The sequence below is a fragment of the Lytechinus pictus genome, chromosome 16, assembly GCF_037042905.1.
Source record: "Lytechinus pictus isolate F3 Inbred chromosome 16, Lp3.0, whole genome shotgun sequence".
Taxonomy (NCBI): domain Eukaryota; kingdom Metazoa; phylum Echinodermata; class Echinoidea; order Temnopleuroida; family Toxopneustidae; genus Lytechinus; species Lytechinus pictus.
In genome coordinates, this window is record NC_087260.1 from 15,292,532 (window position 1) to 15,311,678 (window position 19,147).

Consider the following 19,147-nt stretch of genomic DNA (forward strand, 5'->3'; position numbering starts at 1 on the left):
TGAGTTTCACTGACGAAATATGTCAGAGGTCAAATCTACCCCATGCCATCTTGTAATCAGAACAGTAAAAAAATATATATGCCCATAAAGGAGAAGTTCATTCTGACAATATAAAGAGATTGGTCAATGTTTTAATGAAAATCCATGAGGAATAAAAGAGTTATGAATGTTTAAAATTTGGATTTTATGACGTCACATTCGAGCAGCTCCTCCATATGTTGTGTACTATGAAATTCCCCAAAATGCTATTTTCTCAAAGGAATGGAAGTGATCTTATTTGTGAGGTGGATACATCATAAGGCACACCATTTCATGCCCCCTCCTGACAAAAAAATATTTATACTCATCATTTTCCATTAAAAAATTGAATTTATGGAATTCTATTTACATGATATATGGGCCAGCTGTTCTCACATGATGTCATGAATTAAAAAAAAAACTAAAGAATTTCATTGCTCTCTTATTCTGTGATGAATTTTCACTAAACATTTACAAGTATTTTTCTTGAATATCTCTGCTTATATTGAAACCAATCAATCCAATGCCAGGATCACGAGGTTTATCTATTTTCCTTCTGTGATTTTTTATCTGTGCTATACCTTCAACATCACATTGGGACAGAAAATCACCTCTAGGAAAATAGTTTGAACTATGCCCCTTAAAGCAGTCAATGTTTGTTACTATTTATATGGCAGCAGTCATTATGCCATATTTTAATGGCAGCAGTCATTATGCCATATTTTGGGACAGAAAATAACCTCTAGGAAAATAGTTTGAACTATGCCCCTTAAAGCAGTCAATATTTGCTACTATTCATATGACAGCAGTCATTATTTTTCTCTGTGTCATTACTCCCAATTGAGAGATTATGAAATGCCCTACATATTGTGACCCATCTTATGAAATGCAAAAATTAGAGCATAATTATATTCCTCCCTTTACCAATCATGTCAAAGGCGACTGTATATTACTCACCATTGAGGGCGTGTCTTCCTTTTATAATTCTAAGCCATCAGTTATTGTTATTGTTGTTTATTGTGTATAGGATGGTTGTATTTACCCTTCCTTGGTTGAGTGAACGCGCATGGAAAACCAGGTTCATTGGAGGTTGTTCATCACAAAGGTTCTTGAGGACAATTTATTCACAGCCTAGGCAGTATCATGCAGTGTGCATGTGATGGGATTCTTCCATTGTGTCTTTGGGGGACAGTCTGGTGTTATTACCATAAATTAAAGCATGTTGGACAGAGAATATATTCATTTTCAAACAAAATGACAAAATACCTTGTTTTCAATATCTTTGAAGAGATTAAGGTGTAATGTGGTCCATGATTATTCAAATTGTGAATGTATTTTGTTAATTTGTAGTTGGTCTTCATAATAATACCCCTCTGTAGAAGTGGAGTATTCCAGGGAATTCCCTGTACACAGCCAGTAATTTTCCAGAGCTCTTCATGTAGCTTGCACAGAAAATTCCAGACTCTCCCAATGACTCTATTGAGTTTACATATGTGTGTGTGTGTGTGTGTGTAAGGTATGCTGCAGGTGACCAATTGATTTTTTTAAAAGCTGTTTTGCCGGGAACTTGATGAAATTCTGAATGAACAACATAACATAGCCTGGCCCAGCGACTCAGGGAACACATGCCTACCTATTGCTGTTCCATATTAAAAAGAGTGCTTTTTATCCTGAATGGACTTATCCTAAATTATACCTTGAGCACTTGCCAGAAATTATATTACTGAAATAAATCCTTGGTTTTGGGGTAGTAATTCAACAGATCGTCTGAAATTTAGCGACCATCATTTTGTGCTATATAGTTATATGATTATGAATGAGCTGTACTGAAGAGAGATTGAGTGACTAACGTGCATTTATGTATCTTCTGGTACATTTGATCAGCCTTGTAATCTGGTAGGAGAGGAAAACCTTGTACATTGGCCTGCCTCGGATTAAAAACGTGATTGTTGATAATTAACATATGCTGATCTCTATCTCCTCATCGTCACATGGTCTGTCACATTAGTGCTGACCCCATTTTCTCTCCGCTCGTCGCCGTCGTTCCAAGATTGCTAACCCGGGAGCAATTACATGGGACTGTATTCTTACTGACTACTGTGCCAAGAATCGTTTGTTGTTTCCAATATAAAGCTGTCATAGCATTTCATCAGAGATCTTTTCGAAGGCATTCAACCTTTGGTGGAAGTAGTTAGGCCTGGATGATATCCCTGTCCCAGGTTGGAGGAAATAAAATTGGACTTGAAACAATTGTGAAACCCCATTACCAAATTGAATACTGAAAAGCATTTGTTGCATCAGCCCCAGAGCACTATTCGTGTTACCAGGGACCTTTCTGGAGGTTTTATAGTCGAGTTGAATTCAGAGAGGTGGAGGTTTCCCTTTTTTCTACATACAGGAACTAGCCTATCACCCACGCTGACGTCACCCACAACTTCCAGTTAGGCGTTAGATTATAGCAACCCTCGTTGGTTGTCACTTCTCATTCCGCTCAGTTAGGCCCTGTCAGTAAGGTGACAGCAGCAGATAAAACGGCAACAGCTCGTCAGGATTTTCTGGGCGATTCCAAACCAGTCCATACCGGCTGGTACCATTATTTAACCCGGAGGCTTGACGTTCTATGTGTCTGAACCACGTCATCAGGCACGGTAGTGATCGCAAATCAGCTGATTCTCCGATTGCAAAATCTCACTGATTTGATTTAGGCGCAAATTTCAGAGACTCACGCTCAGTTCAGCTGCAGAACTTTGACACATTGGGACTTGATTCTGACTCTGTCCCAATTCCAAGTAAACTATCTTATCTAGAACAACAGTCTTGTCCATTCAATCATCTTGTTTCCGGATATCATCATTCACCCAGTTGGACAGAACCGACCAACGACCGAATCATCAGCTGTCACTTTGGTTGCCTGTTATCTAGACCAAAGACATAACGTGGGACCATGCGTATGCTCTACAACAAGACTGTACCTCGGGTACAACTTAAAAACGAGAAACAGATTGCCTTCTCGAAGAAACGAACATGTTCAATTAACAATGATGTACTCTCTGCTTTTCTCCTATGCAGCACTTCACCTGCCGGTGGTGCTATCGACAACAAGATTGAGCAAGCAATGGTAAGTACTCAACTACTTTCATTTTCTTTCTGCCTCATTTTGGTTATTGTTTTTCAAATTACAGATTTTTGACAATTGTGTTGAATGAAAGAAGCATTGTGTATGTTATCATCATTATAGAGGGCCGAGGGACAAGAAAATCCACATCAATTACATAAATAATCATCAACACTTGTTTCTTGAAACCACCTAGAAAATGATCTTCATGTTGGCCTATCTATGTACATGTAGTGTGACACGTACACTCCAAAGGCATCTTTGAAAATAAACCCAATGGCCCGTCTTCTCAAAAGAGGTTTCAATCGTACCATGGTACATAGCCATGGCTAATCCAGATTTCTTGTATTATCGCTCCTTATTCTAGCATTAATGAAGCGCCCTTTGCCAGAAGTGTGCATTTATATAATTTTTTTTTCGTAGCGTAAGCAGTGAAATATGCGTAATTATGTACACCCTGCATAGTTCATGATTTTTACCTTCGTACAATTGAAACCTCTTTTGACAATTCGGGCCTATAAATAATTACTGCAGCATACACGTAAGATGTAAACCGCATCAGCAATATCAACACAATTAGTTTGATGATCAGTCTTTCATTATGATTTTGATTGTTTTCATTGGGGGGGGGGGGGGGGGCTCAAATTGCTTCTGTCTTTTAAATCAAAATAGTAAATTTTCAAAACTTGCTTTGCTTCTTCTAAAGACTGAACTTCTATCCAAGCCCCTAAATATGAAACATGAAAGGCAAGAACATATTGAAACGAGACAATGAAATGGCTAAAAAATTGATAAATTTGTAATATCCTGATTTTGACCATAAATTCCATGTGGTTAGATGTTAGCTTAGCTTTGATAGCTCTGTGATGATATTTTCATCATAAAGCTTGACCACTTTTACAAGTACAAGATGACTTTGTGCATTAATTGGGTAACAAAAAGAGAATTCCTGTATTTTGGGGGATTCTTAATTTCTTGGGGTAAAATTAAAGAGGTTCGATACCAATGAGCAAATTCCTCATGTGCTGGTGTTTTCTCAATTATCAGTCAGCCAAAAAGAAAAAAAAAGATTTCTTCCCAGACAAGTCAATCTTCATGCCAACTTCTTAAAGGAAAATTCCACCCCAGCAAAAAGTTTATTTGAATAAAAAGAGAAAAATCCAACAAGCATAACACTGCATATTTCATCAAAATCAGATGTAAAATAAAGTTATGGCATTTCTAAGTTTCGCTTTAATTTCACAAAACAGTTATATGCACATCCTGGTCGGTATGCAAATAAGGAGACTGTTGACGTTATCGACACACTATTTTTTTATTTTTTTATTATGTGAAATATGAAGTATTCTATTTTTCTCCTCATTGTCAAGTGAAACAAAGATTAATTCCTCCCTGAACACATGGAATTAGCATTATTTTAATACTATATGGTTCAGTCAAGTTGGCCCTAATAGTCAAATCTGTAAAAAAAAAAAAAGAAATATCGTATAATTAAAACAATAAAAATCAAAAGAAATAGTAAGGGACATCATCGACTCATTTGCATGTCAATGAGATGTGCATATAACTGTTATGTGAAAAATAAGCGAAACTTTAAAAAGTCATAACTTTGTTATTTTACATCCGATTTTGATGAAATGTTCAGCATTATGCTAGTTTGATTTTTCTCTATTGATTAAAATCCAAATTTTTCTGGGGTGGACTTGACCTTTAAACTTCCATGTTGGTGTTGTGAAATGGATGGTACATGGTATAAGGATTTTATTTGTGGTCATGACAAATGCAGCTAGTCTGTAGGTCTATAGAGCATTTGTATCAGTAGTTATTTTGTTTAGAAAAATTGCATGGCCATTTATTGTTGAGCTTTCCAAACAAAATAACAGTAGCATACACCGAGATCTTGGATTTGCCCCAAAACTCAAGATGTGGAATTCCCCAATATATGGGAATACCCATTTTGTTTATCCAGTTGGAAGGAGCCTTCCTGTTTCTGTGAAAGGGGACAGAGATACATTAATAAAAATTATTGAAAATAATTAAATTTCATTCCTGCAGACAAGAGTGACTTTGAAAGAAAGCCACTTACAATGTATTAAAAATGTAAAATCAGAACAACGAACAAACAATATGAGTAGGGCCTTCTTTCCTACATCACATGCTATTATGATAGGTGTCCTGAATAACATGAATCATATATTATTTTAGATGGTTTTTTAGGCTATTGTTTTTCATACCAACCCACACACTGATGGTTATCGGCTGATCGCTGGGTTTCCCAATTGTCATGAGGCAATATTGCTGTCTCACGATATGGTTTAAATATTTTAGATAGACCAAAAATTCCCATTGATCGGGAGACCAATAGGGTCATGTGAAAGATGATTATCAAAATAAGATTATATAGATCATATAGTAGGTGACATTTCGTACATTTCACATTCAAATCATTACTGATAATTTAAAATGACAAGACATGATCGTAAACACTCATAAAAACATCTAAAGGATATACAGTGTAGTAATAAATATTTTTTTGAATAAATAGTTAAAATAAACAAATAAAAATGGCTAGCTTCTCAATATTGCCAAGTCTAGGGTTAACTTTAAAAGACTAGAACCCCATCTTTTCAAGTTTCCTTTTACCCTGATCTTATTGACCCCCAGTCTATGATCTTTTTTCCTTCCTCTCCTGGGGGTGTGTTCCTTTTTATCAGACAAATCAATAAATTGAATTGATACAGGCTATGTGACAATGGTCAGTAGATGCATCCGATCCATATCCATTTTATGTATACATATCGACCCAGTTACCCCCAGCACGATTTTCTCCAATGTTATTATTATTGGTAGGCTTTTATGTTAGTTTGGGATTAGTCTGCGGCACATACCCCTGATTTAAATAGTTTGAGTCTGAAGTTGGAGACTAGATTCACCCATGTGCTGTGGATGATTTTGAAAGAGAGGGTCTGGAGACTTGTCTCAAGTTAGACATATAATTTTTGTAAGTGTCATCTTTTGAGTCTATGCTTGTAGACTAGTCTGGGAGGAGGGGGAGGTACATGTAAACATAACCCAGGCAAGGGGGACTCCTAGGACCTTTTGGAAAAGCCGCAGGGGGTCAGAAAGTTGACATCTTATAAAGATATTGATCATAGACCAAGGGAAGGTCTGCGGGAGGTGGAACCCAGGAAGGTTTACAATTACTTGGCCTTCTTGAAGGAACAAAAAAATCAATCTTCTCGATACATTTCACTGCAAGGGTTATCTTTTTTACATTCAGACATTACAGAAAGCGGTACACTTCTTCCATTTGTTATGAGTATGTCTTTAACTTCTTTCTGAATGTCTCTGGGACCAAAACACAAGTTGGCATATCATGTGACCTGTGTCTGACACCAAAATATTGTTCATTTCATATTGATATGGAAAAGGTTAAAAGATTCCCTATGCAGAACAGAACAAAACAAAAACAACGATTTATATTTTCTAGCCAACTACTAATATAAGACAGAATTCACTGTTTATTACAAACATCATCAGAGGGATTCTATAAAATAGCTACATTTATATTCTCATCTAACTGGTATGAACGGGGTACCGAGTGTTTCTGGGGTTTTCCCTTATTTTTTTCTAGCATATTTGAGGTGTCTCACAACTATTCACCTGCTTCCTTCTACATAAGCCACATTCATTGTCTTTTGACTGGCTCAGTCTAAGCCCTACATATTGCTTCACTTGAATACACAATACATAAACAGAAGAAGAAAGGATCTATCCAGTTACTTAAAGCCAGAAGGCTCTTATGAAACCAGACAGATATGACACAGCTCCAGAAGCCACATTGTCCTAAAACTGGCTGAGAACTCAAGTTTATCCCTATTGTCACTTTGCTTCCCTCCTTGACATGAACCATTGGTGGAAGAAAGGATCAATTCCTTGCCTTTAGAGCCAGAAGGCTGTTATGAAACCATACAGGCAAACATATGCAAATATTGGAGTAAGAAAGGATCGATTCCATCCCTTATAGAGCCAGAAGGCTGTTATGAAATCAAACTAAGCAAATGGCCAAACCTTATGCTACACAGTGATTGAAACATTGGAGTAAGAGAGGATCAATTCCATCCCTTTAGTTTAGAGCCAGAAGGCTATTATGAAACTATATGTACAGACAATAGGCATTAGGTTTAGGATCTCAGGACGGAGAGAAAGGTCTTCATTTTGATGGGTTACCAGTATTGATTTAATGTATAAGCTCTTGATTGAATTACTCTTTTGATTAAACAAGCTATTGTTGGATGATAGATAAATGAACAAGTACATGTACAATCTAATGATGATGTAGCTCACAAGCTTGGGGGTGAGAACATTGCAGATGAAAAGCTTCAAAGTTCAAAACAACAAAAAATCAACAACAGGGAGTAGGATTTTTTTCCTTCATTCATGGCTCTTACCCCCCCCCCCCCCCTTCCCCATAAAGCACAACATACTTAATGGCTCTGAATCAAAATTACTGTTTTCTAAGTTACTTTGATTCAGAATTGAGTGAATTTCAGCTGATGCCATTTCAAGTAAAATGAATTATAAATCTGAGTCACTTTTAAATTTCAGAATAGAGTCAACTTCTAGCTTCCAAATCCAATTCGAAATGTGAAATGTAAAACAAGAGAAGATGTTATCTGAAGGAGGATGTCTGTCCTCCAGTTCTACCATGCTTGGGTACACCTTCTTGAGATGGAGGAAGAAGGGCACATGTATTGATTATATTGATCGCTTATATTGGCTAGAAGGCAAGAGGGGTGGAGCTAGTCTTCGAGTATAAACCCCCTGTCCATTTGCGGTAATGATCATGATGTGTTCGAACAGAATCTTAAAGAAACATCCATAGATTCAACCCCTTAGCCAGGGTCTTTGATTAGGGGGTTTGATTCCTTTTCTTTCCTTGCTGTGAAAAAAATGACATCATTCAAAACTCTCCTAGTCTGTCAGCCATTTTGTGTCCAAAAAAAATTGACAAGCCAAAAGAGAAATCGGTCAAAAATGGTTTGCTTTTCCCCCAAGAAAAACTGTTTCCATTTTTTCTTGCTTTTGAAAATTTGGGGGGTTCAAACAAGATTTTGAGTAGTTCAGCCTGTATTTAGAATCAGATTATGAAAAAGTATCATTGTGTGACTTCAGATATGGGTCAAAAGTTTTTGTTGTGTAACAAACTTATTTCAAAATACAGGTAGTCAGTGATTTTGTTGGGGATTTTCCACTGCCCTTTGAAGCATAACGATAAGTATGACAGCCTGTTATCACAGAAATAAGACCAAAATAGAACTTTGATAACACATGCAAATATTTTCCAGATCAGTTTAAACATGGATTTTGAACTCTACCCCCCAAAATGCTGTTGAAAACAAGTATTATTTCTAGCTAGATCTATTCAAATGATATATTGTGTTTAATAGATTTATAATTTTTCTCATGTGACATACTGACACAGATATTATGAAAGAGTGATAAGATCCTTTATGGGAGTTGTACTTCGGAATTATGATTGTGTGATAAATCTGGCACATGACAGCCCCATAACTATCCACATTATAAGATAAAGTAAAAGAAAATAAAAATGAATTTCATTATATGTTAACAACAAGAGAAGCATCAGCCATCATCAATTGAAAGTGGTATTTCGTGGCTGGGGTGTTAAGACTTTGTATCTCAAAATTTTAAAATATTGAGGGAAGCTTTGAAAAAAAATGCATTTTAGAAATACATGGTGACAATCTTATATTTTTTATGAAAACATTCTCTTGATACCTGTCAAGAACTGTTTCTAGGCAAAAGAAGGATGCTACATGTATCCATGTTCTCACTAAAAAAATCAAGCTAATTCTGAGCTGTCATAAAAAATGATTTTGAGATACAAGTTAAAAGCACAGAGACGATATGGTTTTGAGCACTCGGCTTCAGCATCAGAAATAGGGTCTTAGATACGCCATTGTGTTCGCCCTCAATTCTGTTCTCCCTGCTACCCCTTTCTTTTTTTTTCTTACAGGCAATATCATAAGCCTACATTACTTCCCGTTATCAGTCTCCTGATCACATGACCTTACATTTGACCCTCACGGTAGATATACAATCCAGTGACGTCATTAGCTTGAATGTTGTCCCCTCCCATGTATGTTTACTAATCTCTTGCTAGTCTTGACTCGTAGACCTTTATCAGACTCGTCGAGTGCATTTGTGTGTATGGTAGACATTGCACTGTCTCACTTTGTAAAAAGTTTGATCTTAAAAAGACTGGGGCTATTACGTGTTTAATGAGGTAAAGATAAACTCTGTAACTGGTAACAACAGAATATGAAATGTTCACAAATTTGAACAAAACTTAAGCAGAATTATTGAAATTACTCATAAATATCATCTGCCAAGCAATCTTTCAGAAAAGATACAAAGTATCAAATAAGCAAATGAAGATCAGAAACATTACTGAAAACTGTTGTCCCGTTCATGTGTGGTCCCACATGTTGCTTCCTGTGTTAGCGACACCAGGCAAAGCCTGTGATAATGAAATGAAAATAATTTGAAGCAAGCCTGAATTATGACTTAATTACGACTTAATTCAAACTTTGTTGTTGTAACTTAAAACATTCCAATGTACGAAAAACACTAAAGGATCACTCCCAACCGTTTCCCATCAAAATTAGTTTTGTACATACCAGATTTCGAACTAAGTTTTAATTTTTGCCAGGCATGAATGAGCTATTGACCAACTATATATTGAAAGGGGTACGACAGTCTCAAAGAGTCTGAGTTATCAGACTAACTCTATTTGGTATACGTGACTGAATGTGACACTGCGCCCTTTTCCGCCCGTGGACAATATCCATGTAGACGTTTACAGTTTCCATGGTGATCATTGGAACAATGAATTATTTATCCTCATCACAAGAAAAAATGGTATTGGAAGGGTGCTCATGTTGACATGAGTATCCCTGTAAAGTGAACGAAAATCAATATGCTTTGCAGTTGAACTTGTTGATCGAGCATGCTGCCTTCCTTGGAAATGGAATTTAGATTTGATCATGTCACTGGTTATTGTATTGGGTGTGGTGCCATGATTTGCAGATTTGTGGTCAACCCAAAATTAAAGGTAGTAGTTTGTTTCGTCCAGGATTGATTGAAACTAAAAATCGCTGATTCGGATGTTAAAAATGAATTGATTTGATTTTGATTTGATTTATTGTGTCACATTCCACAAAATCTTTTTTTTTTTCAATTCAATTCAATTTGCATTTATTTCATTCTCGATAAAAACAATTATTAAGCAAGGTATGAGAAACAATATATTAACAAGCAAGAGTAAAAATGAAAATGAAATGGGGAACTGCATAAATAAAGCCAAGTGGCCTTGTGTAAGCGCAGTTCCCAAAACATTAATAACATGACATGGTATAGAGAAACAATAAGATAAAGAATGAAATATGATATATAAACAAGAAAAAAATACATTAAAAAAAACATCTACATATGTCTTGAGCAAAACATAATGACAATCATTACATTCACTGTTTTACAAAGTAAAATAAGAGCAACCTATTAAAAAGCATGACATGTAAATATAGGTTCCCAGACCAAAAAAAGTAATTGATGATTAAAAACTCCTAAAGCAATGAAGATGAATGATTCAAATGAAGAAAAATAAATACATTATAATATTATAGAGGTCTGCATGATTAATGCCAGTCGTGGTAACGATTTTAAAATGAGTTGCAATGAAATTGCGATCTTGTCAGACAGGAGTGGCCAGAAACCTCGTAGTCTGTTCTTTATAAAAATAACCATGATTTTTAGCGATAAGTGTACCACGGTACCAGTATAAAGAAGAATTAAGAATTTAGAAATTCTAATAAATAGGTATATAGACTCTGTGAATCTCTTGTCTGCAGGCACACACCCTGATTGAAACTTTTATCAACAAGTGGGTCTTCGCACAAAGACTAGCAAATATAGGGCCTTCAGAACACAAGTCATTGTAGGCTTTGCTTTCAGACCCCTTAACGCAATTAAAGGTTTTGTGCAGCTGTGCTGGGTCACCCACATTTTGGTTAGAGCAAAAAGGTCATTCAGTGTACTTTTACAGTTCAACAGTTGATGGTTTTGAAAGATTTTATTTTGCATGGAGCCAGAAGGTCATTGATAGTAATATTACATGATACAATAGTGCTCTTATTGATGTTTCCTCACCCAAAATTTGTTTTGAAACGTGAGTAAACAGTAGAGGGTCAAATGCAAGGCTCATTTGGAGGCTATTCTACGCCACAACATAGACCTTGTACTACCAGGAACTATTGAGCTGTATAAATCCCATTATTTTCATCACCTCAAAGCCAGGCTTGTCACGCTCTCTCTGATGATGTAGTCTTTGTTATTTAGTTGCAGACCCATTGTTCATTCTCATGGAGAGCATTTCATGAAAAAAAGTTGTTCAGTGTTTTTCACGACTATTGTTTTAAGCTACTGAAATACTCTCATCTGATTGGCTCAAAAGGAATTAGCAAATACTGAATTAAGGATCATCTGACTTTTATAATGGTTGTCTTTTGCAGTTTAAAGATAAAAATTGTCAATTTTGAATTAAAAAAAAAACATTCATGGGGTTTTATTCAGACGTGCTTCATGTGTTGCAATAAAGCTTTGTTACAAGAAACAATAACAAATCCAATACTTTACTGGTATATCCCAAATCCTGTGCGTATGTTTGACATGATTTATTTTAATTGATGTATGCTAATTACTTGTACATGGTGGTCAAGTGGTCATTCAATTTTGAAAATTTTCATTCATGTTTCAGTTAACAAAACACGAAATGGTTTTGTTCTGATGTGCCCGAATGTGGATTATTATTACATGGTATTCGAGGCCTGAACAATTTCTTCTAAATTTACTTTACAAGTATTGTGGTGATGGAATGGGGCTGAAAAGGACCGATACATATGTTCTGTGGTGGCTTCAAAAAGTCTGCCGTCAGAATCATATGACCTGGCTGCTTGTAATTTAGGTTAATATGGTTTTGATCGACTGTTTATTTTTTCTCCCTATGATCTGTTTTTGTTCAATCCCTCTTCCTGTCTTTGTGCTGTGCTGTATATAATAATCCTTATAGCAACTCCCAAAGTAGGAACGAAAACATCGATCAGCCTAAATAAAGTCTTCTAATGGATCCAATGTCTGTTCCCAGGCACGTTCGTAAGGTGTATGTACTCTATGATCAGCCAGCTAACCTGACCTTTTAGAAAATACATTTAATGTATTTTGTCCTTCCTTAGGAAAGTACCTTCATGTACTGACATGACAGAATGGAGAATGATTAGAAAACCCGGGGGCATGTTTCACAATGACCAGGGGCTGATTGCTTGTAAAGTTCTTTGCAAGGACCGTCTTTTGTGTTCTCTATTTATAATGATGCACCGTACGAAACTCCTTTTTAACAAATCAATTACAAACCTATTCTAAAGTTCGAGCAAAAACGTTTATAAATACCATATCTTATGTCATTACATAAAAATGGATTTAAAAGTGAGACAAACGATTTCAATAGCTGGTGATCAATGTACGAAAGGCCCTTTGTATGGTGCATCATGATAAATCAGCAACACGAAATACATTTTTTTTCAAAGATAGTTTAATGCAATCGGCCCATGGTTCAGGTAAATCACATTGCATTCGAACTGGCCTGTTATATAGCATTGAACATTGAACCTTAAAAAAAAGGGCCTTGGAGCTCAAAAAAAAAGTTGCAGAGATAGAGAGAGAGAGAAAGTAAACAAAAAAAAGATATATGTTTCTCACTATTGAATAAGTCTTTATATGCTTCAAAATCTGAAAATAGCACTGGAGACAGACATGACATCCTGGAGCTTTTCGGCATGCACTCATCAAAATGCTCTTTTTTGTTTTCATTTCTTTATTGTACAGGACTTGGTTAAGAGTCACTTGTTGTTTGCGGTGAGGGAGGAGGTGGAGGTCCTGAAGGAGCAGATCAAGATCCTGGTGGAGAAGAATGACTTGCTCCAGGAGGAGAACACAACCCTGAAGAAGAGACTACAAGCCAGCACGGCCCCGTCCCAAGGAAACCCCAACCCCGGTATGGCCATAGCCGCTGCCCCACACCAAGGGATGCCCATCCAACCACCAGCACAGGTATGTATAATCAAACCTTGGTCCTGTAACACAAATGTGTAAGAACCAATCTGATTGGTTCCTGGTCCATGCTTAAAACAAAATGGTCATCCAACGATGGTCTTGATTGGCCAGTTACATTGTTTTGGATCCCTGGTGGTCTTTTAGACAGGTCCCTATAAAACGTGTTTCATCGGGGAATACTTTTCAAGATAAACCAAAATGATAGTCTGAATAGAAAGGTGGTCCTTCCATACCTGTAGTCACTAGAGTAGGTTTGAATGTACAACTCCCTTGAATCACATGATCACAACATAACACAAAAGACCCCAGAAACAACACTCTTTGAATTTCATAAGTGCTTTTATTAATTCAATCTCTTAAGGTGGGTTGGAAATTGCATGGTCGTATGTGGTTAGATCATTGTTTGCTTGATAGCCTGAGCCCAAGGTTGCTGAGCTGTGAATTGATTTGGGTATTGTTTTGATAGCTCAGACAATTCAGGGACTCTCTCTCTTGGTATTAATTAACACAATAGAGAATTATGTTAACTTGTTAGTTGTTTTTAAAGTTTGCTTATATTAGGGAATAATACAAATACTCTTTTGAACTTTGCTTGTATTTCCTTTGACCTTAAACCTAACCCCATCTCTATTGTGTTTTGTGTGTTACAGGAACAGCAGCAGTATCCCAACATGCCAAACCAAATGGGTCAAAATCTAGGGCAGAATACGATGGGTCAAGCGTTGTCGGACCATGCAGCGTACCCTCAGCACCCAAGACCAACTCAACAGACGCACAGCACGCCGAACCCTGGAGGATTGCCGGATTCCAATCCACAGTACACACCACAGACCGGTGCACACTCGCAGTTACACATACAAACTGGGCAAACACAGCAGCAGCAGCAGTCGCAACAACCGCCACAACAGCAACAACATTTATCGCAAGGGATGCAGCAGCAGGAGATACCGCAATACTCGCAGGTTGCAGCAACGGCACCGCAACAGCAGGCACAGTCACAGGCAACGCCGCAGCAGTACCACACACCGATGACGCCCGGTGCCGTGGGGAACCGACCGAACACGACGCACTGATGCTTTCAACTCTAAAGAACCCTTTCTTGCGGAAAGCCACTGCTAAAGAGATTAGACTGTGTGCCGCTCAGCGTATATGCATTCCACCTTGTGTGACCGCTTGCTCAGTGCTCAAATAACCACCTTTTCAAAGATCACTCGCTACTATCTCGCATCTTGAGCTAACCTCTAGTATTTAGCTGATGAAACTTGGACAACTTTGGAGCGCCTAACGGCATATTGGTGGTCTACAAGCTTGAAGAAAAGACTTCCCTTTCCTCTGCTCTCTATATATGAGGAGGATAATACTTATTCCATCATATTATGCCAGTATAAAGATGTTCAAATCAAATGTCCAATATGACAGCAATAGCCTGTATATATACACATATATGTATATGATATTACTTGGGCAAGATCAAATGTCTTTGTTTTTCTTTGCAAAAGTACAATAAACGTGATGATATGTATGTCTATTAAAACTGAAGATGCCTATTTGTGTCCAGATTATGTACTGCTGAACTGTTTTCTTTGTTTGGCTAAGATAATAGCCAGGATGTGCCTATTTGTTGTTGATATTAATTATTGTTCTGTACTGTATTATGCTAAATGCCATACTTCGAAGACATTTAAACTTGAGATTTTGAAAATGTGCTAAAAGGAACTCACAATGTAATAGATAACAGTGTAGATAAGTAGAGACATGTATTATTCACTTCTTTCATTAACTGCTTTTTAATTAATTAGCTCAAGCTGTAGAATTAATTATCTTCATAGTTACTTTGATCAATTCTTCAAAAGACTTCAGCCTACAGTTTTCTTTTTCTCCCTAGCATAAACGAATCTGTTGCATATTTAAATATTGATGGAATCATTCCATATTTTTTGTGCCTGTCACATATATTATAAGGTGCTCTGTGTAAAGATTCAGAATTTAGTTCTCATGTTTTGTTGTCTTTTCATTCATTCATATAATTTTTGCATCATTAGAAACAACAGTTGTAAGGCTGGCCGATACTGAAAGTGCTAATAGCTGTGTTTATCTTCTCTTTTCAGGGGTAAAATTCGGGTTTCAAAATGTGTTTCCGGGCAGGTTTTGTAGATGATAAACACAAGAGATATATTGGCTTTCGGAAAAATATAGAATTCATGCCTTCCCCTCACATTTTTACAAGGGCGAACCAAGCATTTTCTTCTTTTGCACTTCCGAAAGAAATGTTCTTGTAGCCCCTAACAAATTGAACAGACAATTGTAATATTCTCATCATAATCAAATTTCTATAAAGATAAGGCATAAAGATCTTCTTTTCAAATGGTTTATCTCCCTGTCCTGTCCTTCTCATTATCAATGAATCACCATGGCATCAAAATAAAATTATTTAACTGACTTAAGCACATTTATTGAATCAATTGCATTAGCTCCAGGCGAAAACTTATTTTTTATTTATTTTCGGGGGGGGGGGGGGCTAATTTTCACAACTTATGTTGACTGCCTAAATCGCAACATCAGATGAGCTTTAACATTTCAATGATTGTTAACTATCCAGGATTCTTTTTTTTCCAGGATTCTTTTTTTTTAATCATCTAGTCTAGCTGATTTTAAATTTGATGCCTACTTCTAAAAAAATATACAAAAACAAATTTAGATGTCTGAAATTAAATATTGAGGAATTAAAAGTTAACATACAGTAGGTGATTGTTTTTTTTTTCAGTTGCCCCATTATTACTGAGAAGTCAAATAATGGTCAAAGAAGTATGGTTTGCATAATTTTGCAACTCTATCCAAAGTTATTTTGTTTTCTATGATTGTTCATAGAGAGTTGGAATTGTATGAATGTGCAATTTTATATATATTTTTTTTTAATTTTGAGTGGTGCACATGAAGCTTGTTTACAATTATGATTTGACAATGTTCGATTGCTTCCAAGAAAATTGTGTATGACTGTAGTGAATGGTATGAGCTGAGTGTGGATTGTGTTAACGTCTTATGAAAGTTCTAATGAATTGATTTGCGCATTTGTGTACAGTAACTAAATATATAACTTCAAATTTCAGAAATGTATGCATCATTGTTCTGTTTTATTGAATATATACGAGATATGTCATCCAATGTATAGAGGAGAAAAGAAGGGGAAAAAAGCAGTTTATTTTGGAAGATAATAAATAAATTCTGTTTTAATTGAATACAATAGACCACTAATCTTGTGTAAAAAAAAGTCTACATCTGGTTATTGGTATTTAATTGTTTGGAAACCCCTACCTTTAGTCACTCATCCCATACATGCAGTATATGCACCTCCCAGTTTTAATCGACTAGGGAATCTTTCCCCTTAGGAATTTTCACTTACTAACATGTATCTGTAATGAATCTTCGCATATCATATGAGAATTATATAAAATGCATGATGCATAATTATCAATCTTAAAAAAAAACTCCCTGTGAAGAAGCCATCTTCTATGAATGCATTTTAAGGATTAGAATATCATTGATAACCGAGTCTTCAACTGGTATAATCTCGGTTCACATTGCTATTGTCAGCCCCCCCCCCCCTTCCCCCCCTCTTTCAAATGTTATCTCCAATTGCGGTGGATCACGCCATTAAGCATCAGTGGTGATATATTGCATCTGAATGCTCCTTTTTCACGAGTGGTGATTGATCAATAATGATGATTTACTACCACGTGCAGCCACGTTTGTGATATGGATAAAAAGTTGCGATAACATCAGAACGACACGTTTCAGTACCACTGGTGATTGTCGGCGCTATCCATCGCAAGCGCTGATAACATCTGAAACTGCCCAAAATCTCTGTTTTGTCCGTTGAATTATATAATTTCATTAGAAAAGCAACAGAAGACAAAGAAGTTAGCACGTTCGGGGAGATGAAACAGAGCTATACTCTGATTAAAAAAGATACTAATATGAATTTATATTATCCTTGTTAATGTTCCCCAAAATGATGATTCCAGTTCCCACATCGTAACTTCTCAGCTTTACTTGGCAGATATTATGTGTGAAGAATATTAGTAATATCTTGTTTGTTTCAAATGCAGTCTAACAATACATGGATTAGTATATCATGCTGTAATTTACTACCAGCAATGTTGTTTACAATTACAAGGCTTGTAGTTGTGTGTCTTGCTGGGTAGTTACTTGGAGCACTAGTAGCACGTTCTTTCTAAGGCACCTCACTGACAGTCAGACCCGTTTCTTTTCGTAGGAATGTCGCTTGCGACTTGTCATCGCTAATCTCGACATTTTGCCAAAGACGAGGCAGTGGGGCTGCGGGAAAGTCGCACAATGCCTTTACAGCAAGATTACTGCAAAAAGGTCTCTACTGCGTCTTTTCCCACAGCCCCTGTGTTTGTCAGTTATGAAATGCGAGGATTAGCGACGTAAAGGCGCTTGTGGGATTCCCGCAGGGAAGTCACTGCCCTGACATATGTTGAAATTCCTACAGTGCACTCTATATATCCCAGTTCAAAATAACTTCTTAAAATGAGACATTACTCTGTTTTCGCAATCACTAGCAGACTGAGTAAGTGTAGCTTTCCATGTATTGGGGTCAGTCAATAGATTGTGTAGCATCTAAAACATTGTTATATCGAAAATTAGTGTCATACTTTGTTGAAACTGGCATGCAGCATACGTTGCCCTCTACATAACTTTCATAGTATATCAATTATAGGAATTTCTCTGTTAACACTAATATTTAAATCTCACCTAGACAATTTAGATTACAGTATAATCATATGATCGTAGAGAGCTAGGTATTCCGTGTTATATTTCATATCATCATATCCAGTCATTGAGAAGAGAATGCATTACGTCCTTTGTGTGTTTGAAGATTTCGAGTCCTATAGTCTCAAAACAGAAAAAGGGGTTTCATTCTCATTGCTACACCCATACAATATATGAGATGAAAAATATATTCCAATTCTATTTACACAAAATACGATGAATGATCGTCTTATTATTATAGGTAGGTTGAGATAGCTATTCACTTCAGTTTTGAATTTTTGTTTATGGCCAGAACGACAGAAGATCTTGAATTGAAAGTTGATATTGTTATGACAGTTGTGTTAGCGTATTTGTTGGATGAGATGTTGTTGCCATTGTCAACAAGCATTCGGCATTGCAGAATTAAGGCTGGATGCTGTTATATTGTTGGAACCAACCTGTGTGTGAAATATTGAGAAAAAAAAATTTGATTTAAGATTTTTGGGGTATACAGTACTGCATATAAGACATACATGAATAAAGAAAAAAATCACGTTGCATCCTGAAAAGCAAAATAATTTTTGTTTGTCTGTTGCTTTGTGTGTCTGTAGTAAGTTGGGTTTACATAGTGAGAGGGAGAGAGACAAAGAGAGAGGGGTGGAATAAGGAGTAACATTGAAATATGGAAAGAGAGAGAGAGAAGTGGAGTAGAGAGAGAGATTGAATTATGGAAAGAGATGGAGAGAAGTGGAGTAGAGAGAGACTGAAATATGGAAAGAGACGGAGAGAAGTGGAGTAGGGAGAGAGAGATTAAAATATGGAAAGAGATGGAGAGAAGTGGAGTAGGGAGAGAGAGATTGAAATATGGAAAGAGATGGAGAGAAGTGGAGTAGGGAGAGAGATTGAAATATGGAAAGAGAGAGAGAGAAGTGGAGTAGGGAGAGAGAGATTGAAATATGGAAAGAGATGGAGAGAAGTGGAGTAGAGAGAGACTGAAATATGGAAAGAGACGGAGAGAAGTGGAGTAGGGAGAGAGAGATTAAAATATGG

At 36.6% G+C, this 19,147-nt stretch overlaps 1 protein-coding gene across 1 annotated transcript; it reads left to right on the top strand.

Moving 5' to 3' along the window:
• Positions 1–1,427: 1,427 nt before the first annotated feature.
• Positions 1,428–18,650, top strand: LOC135157128 (activating signal cointegrator 1 complex subunit 2 homolog). The gene is made up of 3 exons (XM_064111701.1): positions 1,428–3,136; positions 13,097–13,321; positions 13,975–18,650. The coding sequence occupies exons 1-3, from the start codon at positions 2,963–2,965 to the stop codon at positions 14,395–14,397; spliced, it is 822 nt and encodes a 273-aa protein (XP_063967771.1). The 5' UTR covers positions 1,428–2,962; the 3' UTR covers positions 14,398–18,650.
• The last annotated feature ends 497 nt before the right edge of the window (positions 18,651–19,147 follow it).